General features: G+C 46.1%; 1 protein-coding gene across 1 annotated transcript in view; it reads right to left on the bottom strand.

Moving 5' to 3' along the window:
- Nucleotides 1-1,048: 1,048 nt before the first annotated feature.
- Nucleotides 1,049-19,589, bottom strand: part of Ppm1h (protein phosphatase, Mg2+/Mn2+ dependent, 1H) — a 260,861-nt gene continuing 242,320 nt past the window's right edge. Inside the window, exons 9-10 of the mRNA NM_001271079.2 lie at nt 18,266-18,417; nt 1,049-2,381 (exon numbers count right to left, since the gene is read on the bottom strand). Coding sequence (NP_001258008.1) covers nt 2,234-2,381; nt 18,266-18,417 — 300 coding nt within the window. The 3' untranslated portion in view covers nt 1,049-2,233. The remainder of the gene's footprint in view (nt 2,382-18,265; nt 18,418-19,589) is intronic.

Genomic DNA, 19,589 nt, shown 5'->3' with positions numbered 1-19,589 from the left:
TTTTCCAACTAAAACCAGCAAGGACTCTGGGTTTTAGGGTAATTTGAATTTGGGCTTTTCGGGTTTGGTTTGGTTTGGTTTGACGGTACATGAACTGGGAGAATGTTGTCATGACACCTACAGGATATTCACACTCCAATTCGACAGGAGGCTTGAATGTGATTGAAGAAGGTCAAAGTGAGACTCAGGAGGTCAGAAAAGCAAAAATATGAAAGGCACGGGGAACCCAGAAATACTCCCTATGGAAGGCGGCTCAGGTCTTCCGCAGAGTTCAAGACCTTCTCAAGTTTCCCCGTTTGTGTGTGACTTTGAGAACGGGGCACGGGCTGGAAGAGGACTACGCTGCTGTAGCGTGCCTGAACAGTTTCCCACAGCATCGTATTCTGTCAGGGAAGCAATGGTTGCCACAGAACACTTCCAGCATCGGTGTCAGGAGTGGGGAAGACATCCTGAAAAAGAGGCACACGTGGGTGCCCCCAGCATGGCCACAGCTCAGTCCTCAGGCAGCGAGTTGGCACACACTCACAGTATGTCACCTGCCGGGCTGGGCCCTGGCTCTACACAGTGGGGTGACTTTGTTCCTGAGTGGGATGGCACCAGGCCTTCCCCTAAGAAAATATCTACAATTCTAGGAATGTGGACGGCTTTCCGGCGGGGAGGGAATGCCCCGCTGCCCTGGGAGGTTGGAACTGCCTTCTCCTCAAGCATTTTAGGGAAATGACACCATTGGATCCATTCTTGGGTTGGAAATGTCTGATTTATACCCAGTTGTCAGAAAGCTGATATCCTGGAAGACAACAGGAACAGATCTAATAGGCAACCGGATGCTACTCTGAAGGCCCCTGGGCAGAGCAGCAGTCTGCCCAAGAGACGGCTGATTTTTAAACTGGACTTTGCTGGTCCTCCCAGCAAGGAAGCAGGGGACAGATACTGTGCTCATGTGCTCATGTGCCCGTGTGTGCCCACTGAGGCACACACACCAGTGGATGCATAAAAGGAAGGAGATCTCAGCAATGTGAAAGGGGAGGGGGGCATCACAATGACCAACTGCAATTCAAATTCACTTTTATTCAAGTGTCATCCTAGTTATCCTTGCACAAAGGTGTCAGGAAGAGCTGCTGCTTAGCTGAGCTGTGACACTCGATCCTCCTGTGCCTGGAGAACAGTCAGCGACCAAGGAGCCTGAATCCCACACCCCCTTCCCTAAGGAAACATGGTCAAGTGCTGGATACAAGAGCCTGCTTAGCCGTGGTGCTGGACGCTGCTTCCTATGCCTCTCCAGGACACAGAAGGCGGGGAGTATCGCCAATCCAGAACCGCAAACCCAGCCTCTCGTGGCAGAGCCTCCAGACACACAGAGGGGCCTTAAAGATAACCCAGGAACCACTGGTCCAATGAAACACCCATGTTTTGAAGCAAACATATCTATTTGGGGAGAAAAACAGAACCCCGGGGTAAATGTTACACAACAAAGACAGACCGTCACCTTAGACATTGCTCTGGACAAAACTATGGGGCACAGAACATGGGACTAGTCAGAATGGGCTGGTTTCTGATCTGGAAACTGTCCAGTGACAATTTGGAAAGTCCCGGTGGAGGGAAATGGGAAAGATGGGAGAAATGTCAAAAAAACAAAAACAAAACAAAAAAAAACCCAAAAAAACTCTGCCTCACCCCACCATCACCACAAAAGAATATAGAGAAACGGAGGGGGCAGGAAATGGGGGGCAGGAAGGATCCCTGAAATAACTGGAACACACAATGAGATGACTGCTCGTACTTTCTGAGGTATGGTCCCCCAACTTTTCAATGTGGCTCTTCTCCTGGAGAGATGCTGGCAGCTTGACAGGCTGAGAAGTCTTTTACCAGTTACACCCGGAATGGCTGTCCCTGCTATTCTAGGTAAAATAAATAAACGTGTGCCTGCGCCCCAAATAGGCTGCTGCCGCCTAGGAGCCCTACTGTAGAAACCAAGAGAGATGTAACCCTCAGTAGCAGGCTGTGCGTTTTGCTCTTATTCAGTGTCCAGACCTGTTACCAAAGAAGAAACGGAAACCCAAGGGTCTCCTTGAAGCAAAGCCAGAGGCCTTTTGGCAGCAAATTCCCCACCTGGGCTGGGGAAAATGTGCGTCACCTGGAATCCAGCCCAGGTACTTACTCCCCAGTCCCGCCCTGCTTGGAGGCACCCCAGTTTTCTTCCCTTCTTCTGTCTTCCTAGTCCCCTGGGTCACTTTCATGACAGTTTGTTTCCGTGTATTAAAGGAATGACGTATACAGAAATGTCATCTCCTGAGCCCAGTCGGTCATTTGATATCCGCCATCCTCGGTCCTTCAGGACGCCTCGGGCACGCATCACCAGGTCCTGAGCTGCCAGTGTGTACCTGTGCAGGAGAAGGCAGGAAAAAGACAGTCAGAGCAGCAAGGGTAGGGTCAAGGCCCAGAGAGGCTGGAAAGGAACCATCACTACGATCATATACTTCCAATTACCTTACAGTTATTAACAACAACAACAACAACTACTACTACTACTACAACTTCTACTACTACTACTACTACTACTACTACTACTACTACTACAACTACTATTGTTACTACAACTACTACTAATACTACTATAAGTACTACAACTACTACTATTTATACAACTACTAATACTACAACTACTACAACTACAACTACTACAACTACTATTACAACTACTACAACTCCTCCTCCTCCTCCTCCTCCTACTACTACTACTACTACTACAATGACAGCAACTACTACTGCTACCAAAGCAAGAGCCATCTTCTCAAATGTACAAGGCTAATGTATTTGGGGTGGTGGATGAAGAAGGTACCACATTAAATGATCTCCAACCTCATCCCAGCGCTTGGCCTCTCTAGATGTTATTAATGCAGTGGAGCCAGAGGAATCTTGGTCTGGTGTTATTATACCTTAACAAAGATCCGTACAGGCCCAGTCTTCCATGACAAACAGCATTTGGCTAAATAAGTACATGAGGGGAAAGAAACAAAACCAACCCAAAACTTCTGTCATCAATGTTTATTTTTAGGACTTCCTTTTGTATCAAAGGGTAGTGGCTTGTTTTACATTCAGTGGTTCTGGTAAACCTTCTTGAGAGGCAGGTTCAAACGTTGAGAGGGAAGTGTTAAAGATGCCACACATGGTATAGGAAAAGGACATGGGGGCGAGGGGTGGGCGGGTGTGAGCGATGGATAAGCCTTGCTGTGGGTGAGTTTCCCTATGCCCGCCTTTGTTGGTGTTATGTTAAGTTCACGTCAGGACAGTGAGGGCTCACTTTCATGGAGATGTACACTGTGAACTTTGAAGAAAAGGAGTAATACTGAACTAGCAGAATGGCTGCCATCTAGAGAAGAAGTTGCAACTTGAGGGGAGATTTGTGGGCATGGAATTCTGTTAGCAACGAGACATAAAAATTAAATAAAACACCGGTAGGTCCCTCCTCAACGACTGGTCTGTGCAGAGCCTTAGCTAAGAGACTTCAAAGAAGTCTGGTGGGGATGGATTTAGTGTGTGGTGGATTATTTTCTAAGCCTTTGCCAGGAAACAAGTGATTCATCTTTCCTTTCTTCTTCTTCTTCTCTTTTCTGATTTCACATTCCCCAAATAACCTTCTGATTATGATCTGTCTCCCTGTGTAGGCTTGCCTACCAGAAAAGAATATGCTACCTTTTTTTGTGCTTTGAAAGTATCAGTCAGCTATATTTCTCTGTATAAATGTCAGCTAGCATTCTGGTTTCGTAAGCTTGGTTAAGGTAAGCCCAGTTCTGACAATGAATCTGTTATTTGTGTCGAGATTAAATCACGTTTGCAACCTAAACAGCTGAGACACGGATTCTGATAAATCACCAGGAAAATAAATGTCACCTATGTAAGTCCTCTGGGAAGCTTGACAATGGGGCTTTTACAAGGTGCTCACGGCCTTTTCCCTGCTCAGAGTGCCTCAGCGTTCGTTCCCTGTGGACTCTTGGGACAGATGCCTTTCCTCTAAACTGAAGAATGTACAACACTCAGGTAGAAACAGACTTCACTGGAAGAACAAGGACTGTAGTGAACCGTCAGGGCTGGGGACCTTGCAAGCTGTACAGATTAAAAGAATTAAGTCTATTCCTAGAGCCAAGGTGGATGAGACCCACAATGCATTCAATACAAAACCAATGTCTCCTTCTGGTTGCACGGGAGGCACATGGGTGAGACAGATATCTTTTTCTAACTCCACCGAGACGATGGTTGGCTTGATATGGAGTCTATTATTCTTGAGCAACCAGTGAGTCTCTTCTTGCCATCAAGAAATAGAGAGAGGGCTAGACAGAGGGCTCGGAGAATAGTCTGGAGCACTTGCTGCTCTTGACGAGGACTCCAGTTGAGTTCCCAGCACCCACATGGTGGTTTACACCATCCTCAACTCCAGGTCCGGTGGATCTGATGCCCTCTTCTGACCTCCGTGGGTACCAAGCAGGCATGTGGTACACATAAACATTCAAGTAGACAAACAAATGCCCATATACATATAAATAAATATTATAAAAAAGAGACAATGGCATCCAAGGAGGCTTCGGGCTGAAGGACTATGAATATATATATGTGAACTTTATATGTATGTGTGTGTGTGTGTGTGTGTGTGTGTGTGTGTGTGAATGAATACCTCAGTCACACACTCTACAGCTCATCCTCCAGACTCACAACAGCTTCTAAGGGGCTTATCTGAGGTTATTCTCGGTGTTTTACATGTAAAACATAACCATGAGGTAGCAGTAATGTCACCACATTCCAGTGATGTTTATCTATCCACTGACTGACTGTCTCTGAACCTTAACTCTGAAGGTTCAGAAACTTCACTGATGGTGGTGGTGGTGCACGCCTGTAACCCCAGCACTTGTGGCAGAGGCTGGTGGATCTCTGAGTGTGAGAGCATCCTGGTCTACACAGAGAGACCCTGTCTCAAGGCAGGAAGAAAGGACCTGCTGACTCAGATATTAATTCCTTCATTAGGGTTGAACATGCCTTCAACCAGCCTGAGGGGTGAGGAGACACGGGCATGGTAAACTAAAAGGCATGGCTGACAAGAAAAGACAGAAGCTTGTTAAAAAGTCAGGAAAGGAAGCTCTGACAAGCCCAGACACAGCTCTTAATGGCTGGCTGGCTGGTCATGAGGCAAACAGGCCTGATCCGGTCTGGCAGTCCTGAGAAATGGCTAGGGACCAGGACGAGATCAGTCAGAATGAGCACAGCCCCATACTGTTCATGACTTTGGGATTTTCGCTGTTTTAGTTTGTGGGGACAGAGTCTTGCTTTACAGGCTACAATTCTAATGCCTTAGCCTCTGAGACACTGGAATCACAGGCTGCCATTTCTAGTACTTTTAAACGGTCAGAGTTAGCTCTCAAATTTTTCCACTCTTTTTGTTTACAGAGGGGGCGGGAAGGGGAGGAGAGGGAGAGAGAGAGGGAGGAGGAGAAAGAATTTCATACATGTACACAGTGGAGCATTGACATTTTAAAAGTAGAATCCTAGACCACCTGGAGACAATGGCCCCTTATGAAACTTACACCCCAAGGGTTTCATCTCAATGAGGTGTCACTTTTTAAATATAGTTGTCACTTACTGCACGATAAATTCCTTGAGAATTGACCATTCATCTCTTTTTCCTTAGGTTTTGATTGCGAGCTACCCTTTAAGGACCATACATCTCTCCAGCCCTTCTCTTGGACTTTGAGCTTGGACAGTCTGTACCTCAGGCTGAACTAGATTCGGAAGATGACCTCAACCTTCTGATTCTCATGCCTCTACCTCGAGTCCTAGGATCCCGTGTGCCACCATGCCCAGTTTTATGTGGCCTTCGAGATGGGAGCTGGGCTTTGTGTATGGCAGATCAGCACGCTGCTCACTGAGCTATATCCCAGGTCCTGAGTTTCCTGACACATAAGTCCCCTCTTGTTCCTCCAATGTCTTCCTTTTCACTTAAGTCCCCCGGCCTCTTACCAGGAGGCCCTATTACCTTCCCCACCCCCATATCTCCTCTGATAGCCCAATCCCAAGGCAGCTTGTCCATAGGCATTCTGCTCAGCTAATCCTGCTGACTGTGTTCTTTAAACTTGGAGTCTCCTTTTGACCGTCCTTCTCTTTTTCTGGCATCCATGCATGATACACCCCCATTCACCAGTGTCCCAGTTTCCATAACACATGGCACCTGCTCTCTCTGACGGTCCTTAATTTTCTCTGTAAGCCCCATTCATGTCTTAGGAAGAACCCGGTGAGTGTTCAGCTTGTTCTCACTTCCAGTGTGCCGCCTTCCCACCAACCTTCCCTAAACAACGAGATTCTCATTCCCAAAACAGGAAATCACAGCCCGCCATGCCACCTCCTCACCTTGGTGACGCTCAGCTACAAAGCCTACAACCGCAAAAGGACTAATAAGTCTCGTCGCCATCTTAAGTATATCATGTCTTTAATGGTACACAGCTAATTAAAAGAAAACCTGACCTTAGTCATTCGAGTATCACTTATTATAAAATGGTGTACATGAGCTTTTACTCTCACTGCAACACAGAAGCAGACAGACAGACACAGACAGACTGACAAAGACAGACAGACAGACAGACAGACAAGGACGGATAGACAGACACAGACAGACACAGGCAAACTGACAGACTGACAAGGACAGATAGACACAGAGAGACACAGACAGACTGACAGACTGACAAGGACAGATAGACAGACACAGACAGAGAGACACAGACAAACAGACTGACAAAGACAGACGTACACACGCACACACATACATGGAGGCTTATTTTGTGATTTGCACTTGCTTTCCCCACATGGAGAAGCTGCCATACTGACAGCTCTTAGAACATTTTACCCCACCCTCGCCCCCGCTACACACAGGTGATTTGGAGACACTGTTATTTTTTGTTTCATCAGGCAATTATACTCAATTTTCAATATACCCTTGACTATTTCTGCCATAGTCCTAAAAGCTAAAACGACTTTAAATACCTTCCTTCACCACCCACACAACAGTGTGATATTTTAGCTTGCTCTGGCTTTCTGTCCCTGTTAGCCACTGTTATCAGTTATCGTCTGGGCAGGCAAGTAAGCCGATGGGTGTGCAAACGTCCTCTCCTCTCACAGTCCACTCCTCACTTTGGATTTTATTTCCCACTAGACAAGTACATTGTCCACAGTCCTTTAGGTAACCTTCCGTCATCTTCGGACAATGAAGACCTTGATGTAACTTAGAGTAAGAACTTTACAAGGTGCAGTATGGAGACTGTTGTTTTCACTAGTGTTTTTAGATTAAAACTTTTTTAAAGATCACATGTGTGCTGTGTGCGTGGAGGGGTGCAAGTCTGTGTGCATATGCTGGTGTGTGCATTCACTAATGCACATGCAAGAGTGCTGGTAAAGGGTGTTGAATTCCTTGTGGCTGATGATAAAATGTTTATACGTCACCTGGCATGGTTCTATGAACCAAATCTGGCCCTCTCAGTAGCACTTTTATTTATAAAGTATTTGTTTATTTATGTGTATATGTGCATGCTGCAGTCAGAAGTCATGAGAGGTCAGAGATCGGCTTCATGGTGTCTGCTTCATCCTTCCGACGTGGGTTCCAGGGATCTAACTCCGTGCCTCAGGCTTGGTGGCAAGCACCCTTACAGGATGATCCATCTCCACCCCTGAGGTTTTCATATAGCTCCCTGACAGCCGATCTTCGGGAAGTACCTTGTACCCCTCCCTGTGCGATGCCTTTCCCTCCTCTGCTTGCTTCCTTAGACAGTTACTGCACAGTCCATTCAGTGGTCATTATGGTGAGCTTCTCTGTCTCTGATGTCTCTGGTTCTTTTCCCAACCCACCCCATGATTTTATATCTGTATGTTTAGCTCCTTCAAAACTGTCCTATTACATCCAGGGTTCCTCTGGGGTGGAGAGGATAAGAGGAGAGCACCATCATGTCTTTCTGCCCTTTCTCCACATGTGTTTTAAGGTAAGATAACAACGGATGTCAGTTGTTGACTCTGTACCGTGAGGTATGTGGATTTAAGATGCTCTTCAGCATGGGTGCATGTGGGGGGTGGGATGCTATGGAGTCTTCCTGGTTCTGCACATATTTATGTTGACCTGGGGGCTTAGGATCCCTGACACAGTAGTATGAAGGTTAACTTCACATTTGTCCTGTGTATTTGCCCTTGGTACGCAAATACTTCTGGGAAAGGACAACCTCTAACTGGAGGGAGAAACTCAGGGATCACCCCAGGAATTCTGGGCCCTACATTGCTATGAGGATCTGAGATTCTGCGCACGCTGTCTCTCTACTCAGCATCCATGGTGCTGTGATATCCCTCCCATCAGACAGCCCTGTGTAGGACACTGCATTCTGCAAGTGAGACTTGAACTACAGTGCTCTGGACAGCTTTCTGACATGCCTTTTATAGGATGGCAAACCCTAGCTGGAGTGAAAGCCAACTGTATGGCTGTGGTAAGGAAGCTTCCCTCACGAGCTGAACTCTGCTGTCACAGACGTTTTGTTCCAGCCCCTGCAGTGGGCCAAGCTGGTGGATACCTCAATATCCCCCCATATTCAAAATTCGGTTCACTCCAAGCATGGAGCCAGTGCCAAGGCTGTTCTCCTTGAGACTGGCATACAGAAATCCCCCCTCCAGAGGAAGAGCCACTTCTGGTCTACCTTATCAGAGTTGGCCTGGGTTGCCGACAATGAAAGAAAATGCTTCTTTCGGCCATGAGATGGGAAGGCTCTGAGATACTGAGACTGAGCTTGGGGACGGCTATATACCACAGACCCAAGAACACAGATAGAAATGAAACAAATCCAAAACACACAGCCCCACAGCAAGGGCAGGAGGAGGCTGAAGACGGGACGGAAATGGACTGTGGACGCCTGGGACCTGAAGTGGACCGAAGTGGCTGACACTTCTGGATGCTGGTTGTGGAATCGCAGTAAGACCTTTCTTTACCAATAATGCCTTCCTCGCAAATGCTTGCCCAGGCAGCATTAAGGAACTATGGTCTCTGGAAGTGCTCGTTCTCTGCAAAGCAAGAGTCTTCCTGGGAGATGAGGTGAATTTTAAGAATGTTTTTCTTCCCTGCCTGAAGCTCTCAATATTGATTGGCAAAGTTCTGCTGAAAGAAATGGCTGCCAAGGAAGGATGGGGCTTTGGAAAATTCAGACGGCTACACTCTGAAGGGGGAGAGGGGTGGATCTTTGGAGGAGGTCAGCAGGGGTGGCAGAGAAAACAGAAAAGGAGAGGGGTTGAAGCTATGGGAAGGCAAAGCTCTTTCTAAACTGCATGGTAACTCTTGCTTCTGACACTTCTGCAGTGATTCAGACAAGGGGTTCAACGGCTATGGACCCCCCTCCCCCGAAGATTTAATCTTTGCTTTTACACCACCCAGATGACTGCTTCTGGGAAAAATTCCTTAGCTTCTAGGGCCTCTCTTTTCCTTGCCTGAAAGCCTGGTGTAGTAACACTGCAAATCTCAAGGCTTCTACAGGGATTAAGATTTTCTTCCTTAAACATTCAATATGGCGGCCCACACAAGGCGGGGGAGATCAAGAAGTGTTAACAATCATCCCCTTCACCAGACTTCAAATGTCTCACTCCTTCCCACAAGATTTTGTCATTCACCTCTTACAGCGGGCGGTTTCCCACAAGACCAGGAGACCACCTTGGCATCAGCATAGGACTGTCAAAAACAAGTCAACCCCAGGCCTCAGCTAACCATCCTTACAGCCATTAAAAGCTATAGTTGGGTGGTAACTTCCATTAGCGCAGAAAAGATCCTCTAAGAGGGAGGGTAGGTGGGCAAGAACTGGGGGATTAATGGGTTCCAAGCATTTGCATGTAAAAGGCAACCTCCATCTGCTGGCTGACACCCCCTTGGCAGGACAATGTGGGGGAGGAGAAGGAACCCCCTTTGCATTCTGAGCAGGTCTCTGAGATTTAAGAGGGAGGAAAAGCTCCCCAGCTCTGGAACATCAGTGGGGATCTATGGTGATGGGTAGTGCCTCCTTCCCCAACCCGCCATGGCTTGGAGGGTGGCCTTTGTTGTGCTGAGAAAGTAGTCATTTGTCTTGTTTTGAGAGGAAGCACATCCATTAGGTGAACCCATGGGAGCTCGGCCCCTCAGACCAAAACCTGAAGCCGAGAAGCTACTCATGGGCTCTGACACCAGTTTAGGGTACAAAGGACCCCACTTAGGCTAAGAAGCCCGAGGCACCATAGGAAGGCTTCAGGGTGGAGAGAGCACCCCGCCCCGTGGGAAGGGTTAGGATCCCCTGCCCCCTGCAATCCATTACTAGGGTACCTCTCAGGACCCTGCCAGTGCCTGGGCTCCTTGGTTTCTTCAGTGGTGAATGTTTATTTTCCTTCAAATCCCAAACCAACATTTCAATACAAGGAGGGATAATAACCCTGCTCCTTCTTGGTCCTCCCTGGCGAGCTCTTTGAAATTCTCTGAGGTGGCCACACAGCTAAGTGCCCCGGCAGCTTTGCTTTGCCAGCCCCAGTGACAGCACAGAGAGAGGCGGCCGTCTGTGCAGTTCTGAGGCTGCTGCAGCCAGAGTCTCAGGCTGGCTTCCAAATTCCCACGGATCCGAGTATGCTAAGCAGCGTACGGGGAACACGGATGCAGATTTTTATCTAGCCTACAAACACCAGATCAAACACTCACGGATTTGTTCCTAAAACCTGCAAGCGATGAGGAGTGGGGGAGGAACACTTCCTTTTTGCATGCGAGGCACGGCTTCTGTAGGACATATGGTGCTGCTGAGAAATTACTTCAACTGACTTACAGGAAGATCCCCCCTCACAAAAATAAAATAAAATAATAACAGAAATTAAAAAAAACGGCAAAGAAGAAAAGAAACAAAACCTTTAAACCTTTGTCTTTTGCCAAAATGAATTAGATACTACCAGGGCAGTACAAACTGGCTTCAATAGCTCCTGTAAGGCTGCAGTGTACTACTGATGGGTTGTTTTCCGTTTGTTTTTGCCTTTACCTTCCCTTTCCTTCTCAAGGCCCACAGACAATCAGAAGGCAGAGACACCAAAAAAGTGAGGGATTTTGGTGCACTGGAACCTTGAGACTCCATTGAACTCTGGGCGCATAGTGCACGTGCTGCCCTTGTGTCACAGCAGGGGCAACGGGGAGCAGTTAGGAGCAAGGTAGAAGAACCAGGGTTTCTACAGATGGGTGTAGGGAACTGACGGGGAGAGCAAAACCCTGCAAAGCTCTGCTTCAGCACTTGGAGGTTTGGTTCTGGTTTCTCTCGCCTCTGCCTGCCCACCCCCCTTTCTGTAGTTCTAACAATCTATTCCCTTCTGAAAAAACATAGCCGTCCTCACGGATGGACGGTTCTGACACTGGCTCCCTGGCGGGGAGGTGGAGCCCACCAGTAAACCTCGAGCTTAGCAGAGTAGATGGTCACCTCTACATGTTTTACCTCAACCTCTGAACCGCATACTGTCTTTAAGTTTTAAAAGAGGATCTGACCAGAGTTAACAGGAGCAGGGGTTCATGCATCCCAAACCCTGTGACTTCTGTCAACCTCCCTCTAGAATGTTTTCGTGGTGTGTTCCCTCCGAAAGGTTCATCTGGTGACCCCTCAGAGGAGTCACTGCCAGCACCCCTCCCCGCTTCCTCAGCACTTCAGGGCAAACTCCAATAAAAAGGGAAGGACCAAACTGTACTGCACTCTGATTCTGGCTCCCCTACAAAGCTGTCTTCTAATTTTCTGATTCCTTTGAGGAGACAGTTCAAAAGGAGGGAAAGCCAAGGTTTATCAGATCACAGGGCACATTTGTACCCACTCCCTGTGTGAGAGGAAGGTGTGAGGGTCAGCGACATGCTGATGGTCTTTATGCTAACCACTATGTCCCTCAGATGTGGAGGGGGTGCTGTTTTACATTCCTCTTTGGGGGCAGGATGTTATCCAGGGAAGACAATGCTGCCAATTGGTTGAGAAACATTCAGAAACAAAAGAAAAATAAAAAGAGAAAACTCCCACACAACACAAACAAACTGCCATCAAGAAACCACAAATCCGTGTGTATCACTGGTCAACCTGGGCCCTGCTCTTTCAATTGGTTTCCTCTCTAGGCAGCACTGGGGGCAAGCCAGCTCACAGCTCAGGGTGAGACAGGCCTACAGATACTATCTATCCTCTTTGGTCTCTGAGGCTTCCCACGCTGGGACTGTATCTTCCCTTTCCCATTTTGAGTCAAACAATAGGCTGGCCTCATTTGGTCAGCCCCCCTCAAGCTTGGGGCTTAGCCTCGGTTCACTTCTCCCAAGTCATGATTCCACAGGCAAACCTGGGGGTTCTACACTGACAGGGGAAGGAATGCAAAGGTTAACAGGGCCTCTGGAATTAGGGCCTTTTCCTCATTTCAGAACTGTGACCTGGGCTGAATCTTTGAGGGCGACTTCCTCTGCCGGTTCTATCTTTCCTCACAGCAGAGCTCCGAGCCAAACGTGTGCCTGGGCACTCGGTGTTCATGGGCTTCTCAAGGAGACAGGCTTAGGCTCCTGCCAAATTGCACAGCTTAACGTGCAACAATGCCACACACATGAAAGAGAAGAAAATGCCATTTTACAGAATTCCAGAGCTCGAAACAAATTAAGTCTCCCTGATTGCCCAACACGGCTTCCATTATGAGGGCACACACAAGTCCGGTTACTCAACAATGTCCCCTGCGCATGCTTCAATAATGAGCCCATTGCACAGGCTCCGTTTTATGACCCCAGGCTCCCCTTCTTACACAGCACACGTGTCATCGTGTCATCGTTGATGCCGTGAACTCAGAAGGCCCGGCTCTCCGCCTTGTTTGATGGCATTCCCAGGCTGGCGCAACCAGACACACTGACTGCTGGGCTCCTCCCCCATCTCCACTTTGCCACTATGCTTCCTGCCTCAGGCGGATTTAGTTCCTCAGATTTTAAACATCCGTTGTTCCAGGCTACGTCCTCCCTTTCATCATTTAAGTGGTAGTTACTAGACGCTTGCTTCCCTAACCCCATCTGGACCTCAGACCGTAAGAGGACAGAGATGAGTCTGACGTATCTCACAGATTCATTTCCAGTGTCTGACAGGCCTTGGCTCACACAATAGATACCTCAGAGTACTTGCCAAATGAATGAATCCAAATGGGAACCGTCTCACAGAGTGGAAACCCTTGATCCCCTTGACCCCTGTGTTCTCTTATAAAGACCAACCAGACTCTTTCTTATCCGTAGCCCAAAGTGTGTGTGTGTGTGTGTGTGTGTGTGTGTGTGTGTGTGTGTGTTTTCCTCTCCCTCTCCCTGTCCCTGTCCCTGTCCCTCTCTCCTCTCATTTATTTGGTAGCCCGGGCTGTCCTCACACTTTCTGTAGATGACCTTGGCACTCACCTTCCTGACTGCACGTGTAACAGTTAGGATAACAGGTGTGCACCATCACACCCAGGTTATGGGGTGCTGAGGATTGAGCCCAGGGCCTTATGCAAGGCAGCACTCAACTAGCTACACCCGCCAGCTCTGACAGCCTCTTCCTACTTGAAAACTTTGTCTTGCCCTTTCACATTCTGCCTGCCTATCCCTGATATCGCCAGGTCTTAACTTGCCGATTTCTTTGAGAGGCAAACTAAAAGCCAAACCAAACCAGACCAATCCAGACCATTTTTAATTGCTGTCCCTGTAAGTTCTCCTGAACCTCAGGCAACCACTCTGATTGGGCACTCGCATGGTGTCTGTAAGTTTTAACTTCATGGTGGACCATAGACAGAGATGGTCTAGTAAATAAATCCAGAGGCAGGAGAAATGTAAAAGGCATGGAATACCTTGTAACTCCTAACTGGTAGCTGGCTTTTCTAAAAATCTTCAGAGCCCAAATGGACACACTAACAAGGAGGGTACAGAAGTGAATGGAAGCGGAGCCATCTCTCTAGCCTTAACAAACAAACAAAAACAAAAACAAAACAAAACAAAAACAATAAAAACCCATTTGTACTTTTTAAGAAATCCTCCCCAACTCCAAGGTCATAGGATAATCTTCTCTGTTGTCTTCCTTCCCTCCCTCCTTTCTCTTCTATCTTTCCTTCCGTCCATCCATCCATCCATCCTTCCTTCCTTCCTTCTTTCTTTTTTTTAAAATATATGAATATCTGCATGTACACCTGCATGCCAGAAGAGGACCCAAGATTTTACTATAGGTGGTTGTGAGCCACCATGTGGTTGCTGGGAATTGAACTCAGGACCTCTGGAAGAGCAGTCAGTGCTCTTAACCTCTGAGCCATCTCTCCAGCCCCCTATGTTGTTTTCTAAAAATTTTATTTGTTTTTGCTTTTTAGTATTAAGTCTTTCTTTGCCAGGGGTTTACTCTTGTCTTATTTTTTGAGATAAGGGGCAATTTTTAATTTTCCTGTTGTGTTAATTAGGCTTTGCTTTGTCTTACTCTGTACAGCCTAAATAAATGTTAAAATATGTCTGCAATTTTGTTTTTCTACATTTACATTAGAATTAGCTTGTCAAGTTCCATTTCGTAAATGTATTGGGCTGGAGGGATGGCTCAGTGGTTCAAGGGCACCTGCTGCTCTTGCAGAGAATGGAGCTCGATTCCCAGAACCCACAGGGTAGCTCACAGGCTGTAATCCCAGTCCCAGGGAATCTGGTGACCTTTGGGTACCACATGCACACATAAAAAATTAAAAAAATCTATTGACCTTTTAATTAAAACGTGCTGTATAGATTCAATACAGTTTGAGATGATATTATTATGTTGTTCTAATGTTGGTAATTTATATTTTATATTTTAATTGTGGCTGCATCTGAGTTATTGCTACCCTGAATTGCTATTATTTATTTGAATTCCATCCTTATTAATATTCCAGAAACTTTATTGATTTTGCTAATTTTTAGTTGCTCTTTAAAATAGATTTTTTTTTACTGTGATAAATATTCATAAGATAACCCTGACTGTATCTACCTATTGGAAGTTTATATCCGAAGTGCTCCTCTGTGGCAGTGAGTGCACTCCCTTCCTGGTGCAGCTATCACCACCCTCAATCTCTTGTACTCCTTCCTTTTTCCAAGGGTAGCTCATCACCAGCAACTCCCCACTCTTCCTCCCTTCAACCCTGGGCAACCATAACGTTCACTCTATGCCTGATTCTAAGACCTGGAATAAGAGGAATTCCACCTCTAAGAGAAATCACACAGCATCTGTGACTGCCCCACTTCTGGTACTTGAGTTGGAAGTGCAATTCCCTGGCAGTTTCCACTTGTGTTTCTCTAATGTGTTGGTTGTTTCAAAGTATCACATTTTTGGCTTTATAATGTATCTTTTTTGGTATCCACATTGTCTTTTGGCCTTGCTTTTCCTTCCATGACTTTCCTTGGATTTATTCTGCTTCTTTCACTTCTGGCTCTGGATGCTGTTATTGAGGTACTGTGGACTGCATGCAGCACACAGGAGGAGTATGCTCTGACAGATAAGCTCATGGCTCTCATTCTGTAGAGCCTTGGAGCCACAGGAATTCCTCTGTACAGGTTTATATGGAGCCTGGAGGTTGAAACTACCAAGACAGATCTTTTTCTGAGGTTACAGGTTTCTTTCAGACTTTGGTTTCTTGGTTTTGTTTTTTTTTTTTTCCCTGTGGTCAAAATGCCAGAAGGTTATGATTGGGGATCCTTAGAACACAGGGGAAGCTCTATATAGAATTATCTCATAACATGGAGGAAGGTAGTCACTTCTGGTACATCAGAGGTGAGTAGAGCCCTGATTTATGCTTAGCTCATAAACCAGAAAATTCAGCCTTTACACTTTCCATATGTTGGCACTCTTTCTCAAACCCAGGTCATTCCTAGGTCTCAGTATAATTTTTCTCCTTGGTTTATAAGCAGTTCAGACATACAGCTGTACTCCATGTGGGTCTTTCCCACTATCAGGTGAGGTAATAGCTAGCTACATTGATTTAAAGCTTACATGCTACATACACTAAAAAATATTTATTTATTTTATGTATGTCACTGTCTTCTGACACACCAGAAGAGGGCATGGGATCCCATTACAGATGGTTATGAGCCACCATGTGTTTGCTGGGGAACTGAACTCGGGACCTCTGGAAGAGCAGTCATTGCTCATAACCACGGAGCCATCTCTCTACCCTGTTACTTTTAACATGTTCTTAAGTAGAACAAAAGCACAGCCTATTAGAGGTGATTACTATCCTTTGCCAGTTAAGACACTGTTCTGCTGATATTGAGTTTGTCTGTTTGCTTGGGGAATGGAATCACTGTGACTATGTACCTCAGGCTGTCTGTGAACTTGTGATTCTTCTGTCTGTGATTTGAGGTGGAGAGTGAATTAGTTCTAACAACCTTAACTATAGTGTTTTCTGTAGAGAATGTGCTATGCTCCCCCATGTACTTCCTTAGATGTCAGCCTGCTAATCCATTTGCTTTCTTTGGTTTTTCATCTGGGGTCTTTTCCTTCTCTTCTATGAGTAGTGCATCCTTCAGAATTTTCTTCAGAGATTGGTCAATCAGAGTAAGAGCAGCCCAAGCAGAACCTGGCAAGTCCTATCTCGGGGTTGTTGACAGGAAAGTAGACAAAATAGCTCAGAGGGTTGATATCTGCCTAGCTCTGGTGCTATCTAAAGCTTATTACAAATATAAAACTTTTGTGTTTTTTATTTGGGAAATGAATGATCCAAGGTGAGGTAGAAATTCACCCCTAGTTAATATTTACCACAACCCTCATGTTGGCTCACAATCATTTGTATCTCTAGTTGCAGGAGATCCAATGACCCCTTCTAGCCAATGCATGTGGTACATATACCTGACAAGCAAAACATAAAAGCGAGTTTTTAAAAATTAAAATATGATTATTTATAGTTTAACTCCTGAGGTATCTTGACAGCTCCTCGTTTATATATTTTGAAAATCTGCATAGTCTTTTCTTCTTGATCAGATTTTATTTTCTTTTTTTTTTTTTTTTTTTGTTTAAGATTTCTCTGTGTAGCCTTGGCTGTCTAGAAACTGTTGTGCAAATCAGCCTGGCTTCAAACTCAGAAACCTACCTTTTTTAAAAAATGCTTTAGTGAGTGACACCTTTTCTTTTTTTTTAAAGATTTATGTATTTAATGTATATAAGTAACTGTCTTCAGACATACCAGAAGAGGGCATCAGATCCCATTACAGATGGTTGTGAGCTACCATGTGGTTGCTGGGAATTGAACTCAGGACCTTTAGAAGAGCAGCCAGTGTGCTCTTAACCACTGAGCCATCTCTCTAGTCCTTTTAGCTCAGTCTTGATCATGTTTTCAAAGCTCTTAAAAATGTTCTGACATCCTGGTGCTAAGATATTTATACTTTTTGCTAACAAATCCAGGAAGGGAGTGCTTGTTGGCTCAGTTCTAACTGTGCCGCTCTGCTGGCTTCTGGCCATGACGAATCATTTTTTGGGGTAGTAGCTGAAGTTCTCTTCTTCTAGAGCTGTTTTCCTCTAGGGCTTCGAGCTTCCTAAGGCCAAGAGGGCTATCTACCCTGGTGTAGTGATACAAAAGAAAACTCTAATCTTCTCCTGTCACTGAAAGAATGGTACCCCAATGGGTGATCAATGCATGAGAGGGCCTATCATCATTCACATCAGCAGGGTTAATCTAAGGCGAGGCCATGAGAACAAAGGAAGCTGTGGTGGTTCACACTGCAACCCCAGAACTACAGAGGCAGAGGCTGGATCCTCATTCCAAGTTTGAGGATACCCTGATCTATCTTGTTAGATCTAGGCTAGCCAGCATTGCATACTGGGACCTGTGTCAATCCTCTTACTTGCCCCATCCCCCAAAGGTTAAAATGTTGCTTTTTTTAAAATAGGGTTTCATGCAGTCTAGGCTGGTTCCAGACTCTTTAGCTGAGGATGCCCTTGAACGTCTGATCCCCTTGCTCCACATCCCAAGTGCTATTTATAGGCGTGTACTAAAATGCCCAGTGCTAGAGATTGCACCCAGGGCCTTGTGCATGATGGGTAGGCACTCTAGCTCAGCCCCTGTTGGTAATTTTTAAATAAATCAAGTTCTTTGCCATCTGTATCTTGAGTCACCTTAAGGAGGATTTTCATGTGATCACAAAAGTATAAGATATGCAGTCCCTTCGGTGGTTTGGTTTACCTATTCCTTACAGCCTCTGTTGTAAGTCATGAGTCCCCAGGAGACTTAACCCTGTGGTTATGAAGGCACAAACCTGTGAGGGTCATCTGGATCACAGTTAGGAAGAAACTGAGTGATTGCTTCCGCTACTTCTTCATTTGATAAGACATCCCAGAGTCCATCAGTAGCCAGGATCAGCACGTCATCCGCTCCGTGCTCGTATTTGGAGAGATCGTAGACTCTGACCTGAAAAGAAGAGGGTGGTGCCACAAGGTGAGACACAGAAGCAGAGGGGTGTGTGTGTGGGTGAGTGTGTGTGTGAGTGTGTGTGAGTGTGTGAGTGTGTGTGTGAGTGTGTGTGAGTGTGTGAGTGTGTGTGTGAGTGTGTGAGTGTGTGTGTGAGTGTGTGTGTGTGAGTGTGTGAGTGTGTGTGAGTGTGTGTGAGTGTGTGAGTGTGTGTGAGTGTGTGTGAGTGTGTGTGAGAGTGTGTGAGTGTGTGTGAGTGTGTGTGTGAGTGTGTGTGAGTGTGTGTGAGTGTGTGTGAGTGTGTGTGTGAGAGTGTGTGTGAGTGTGTGAGTGTGTGTGAGTGTGTGAGTGTGTGTGAGTGTGTGTGAGTGTGTGTGAGTGTGTGTGTGAGTGTGTGTGAGTGTGTGTGAGTGTGTGTGTGAGTGTGTGTGAGTGTGATGCTGTTTTCTGTCTCTAACCAAGTGGCTTCTGATTCTTAGGATGCACTATAAGGTATGCAATTCCATAGCAAGCTCTGTGGAGTGGGTTAGCCTCTTTCCAAAGCTTGCTTACAGACAATTAAGCCCAGTCACAACTGGGAATGAACCCAGGAAGGGGTGAATGATTGATGTGAAAGATTTGAGTTGAGAAGGTAATGCTTGAGATACAGCAGAAGGGATGACTTACACGTAGACATCGTGTGAGTCAGGATGAGCATGAGGCTGGCCTGCTCATCTTCCTCTCTAAATATTAAGAGCCTATCCTTTTCCCAAGTGCTATAAATAGAAAAAAAAATAGATTCTTCCAATGAAGTCCATAGGGGAGATGAAGTCCATTTGTGATTTTAAGAAATGGCTCCATCACATATATTTGTCAAGGACTAAGGAGACATAGTTATTTAATGCACTCATTTGGACTCCTTCTTGACTGGTTCCTCTAAGGCTAAAGGGGCCAGAATAGTCCTCCCTCCCCCAGGAATGGGTGAGGGTCTGATACTACACTTGGGTTTGATGAACCCCCAATCTGAGCACATCACAAAGGGCAAAAGCCCATGCTACACTTCCAAAGCAAGCCATCGGACAGGTTTCACACAATCTCTCATATTCAACATTGTCTAATAAACTCTTTACAAAGGACAGAGCATCTCTGGAAAACTAGAAAGATGTCACAACTCTATGCTACTTGGACAGGGC

Source organism: Rattus norvegicus, chromosome 7 (genome assembly GCF_036323735.1).
Source record: "Rattus norvegicus strain BN/NHsdMcwi chromosome 7, GRCr8, whole genome shotgun sequence".
In the NCBI taxonomy this organism is placed as follows: Eukaryota; Metazoa; Chordata; class Mammalia; order Rodentia; family Muridae; genus Rattus; species Rattus norvegicus.
The sequence above is the reverse complement of the archived record's forward strand: the minus strand, read 5'-3'. Positions and strand labels throughout refer to the sequence as shown.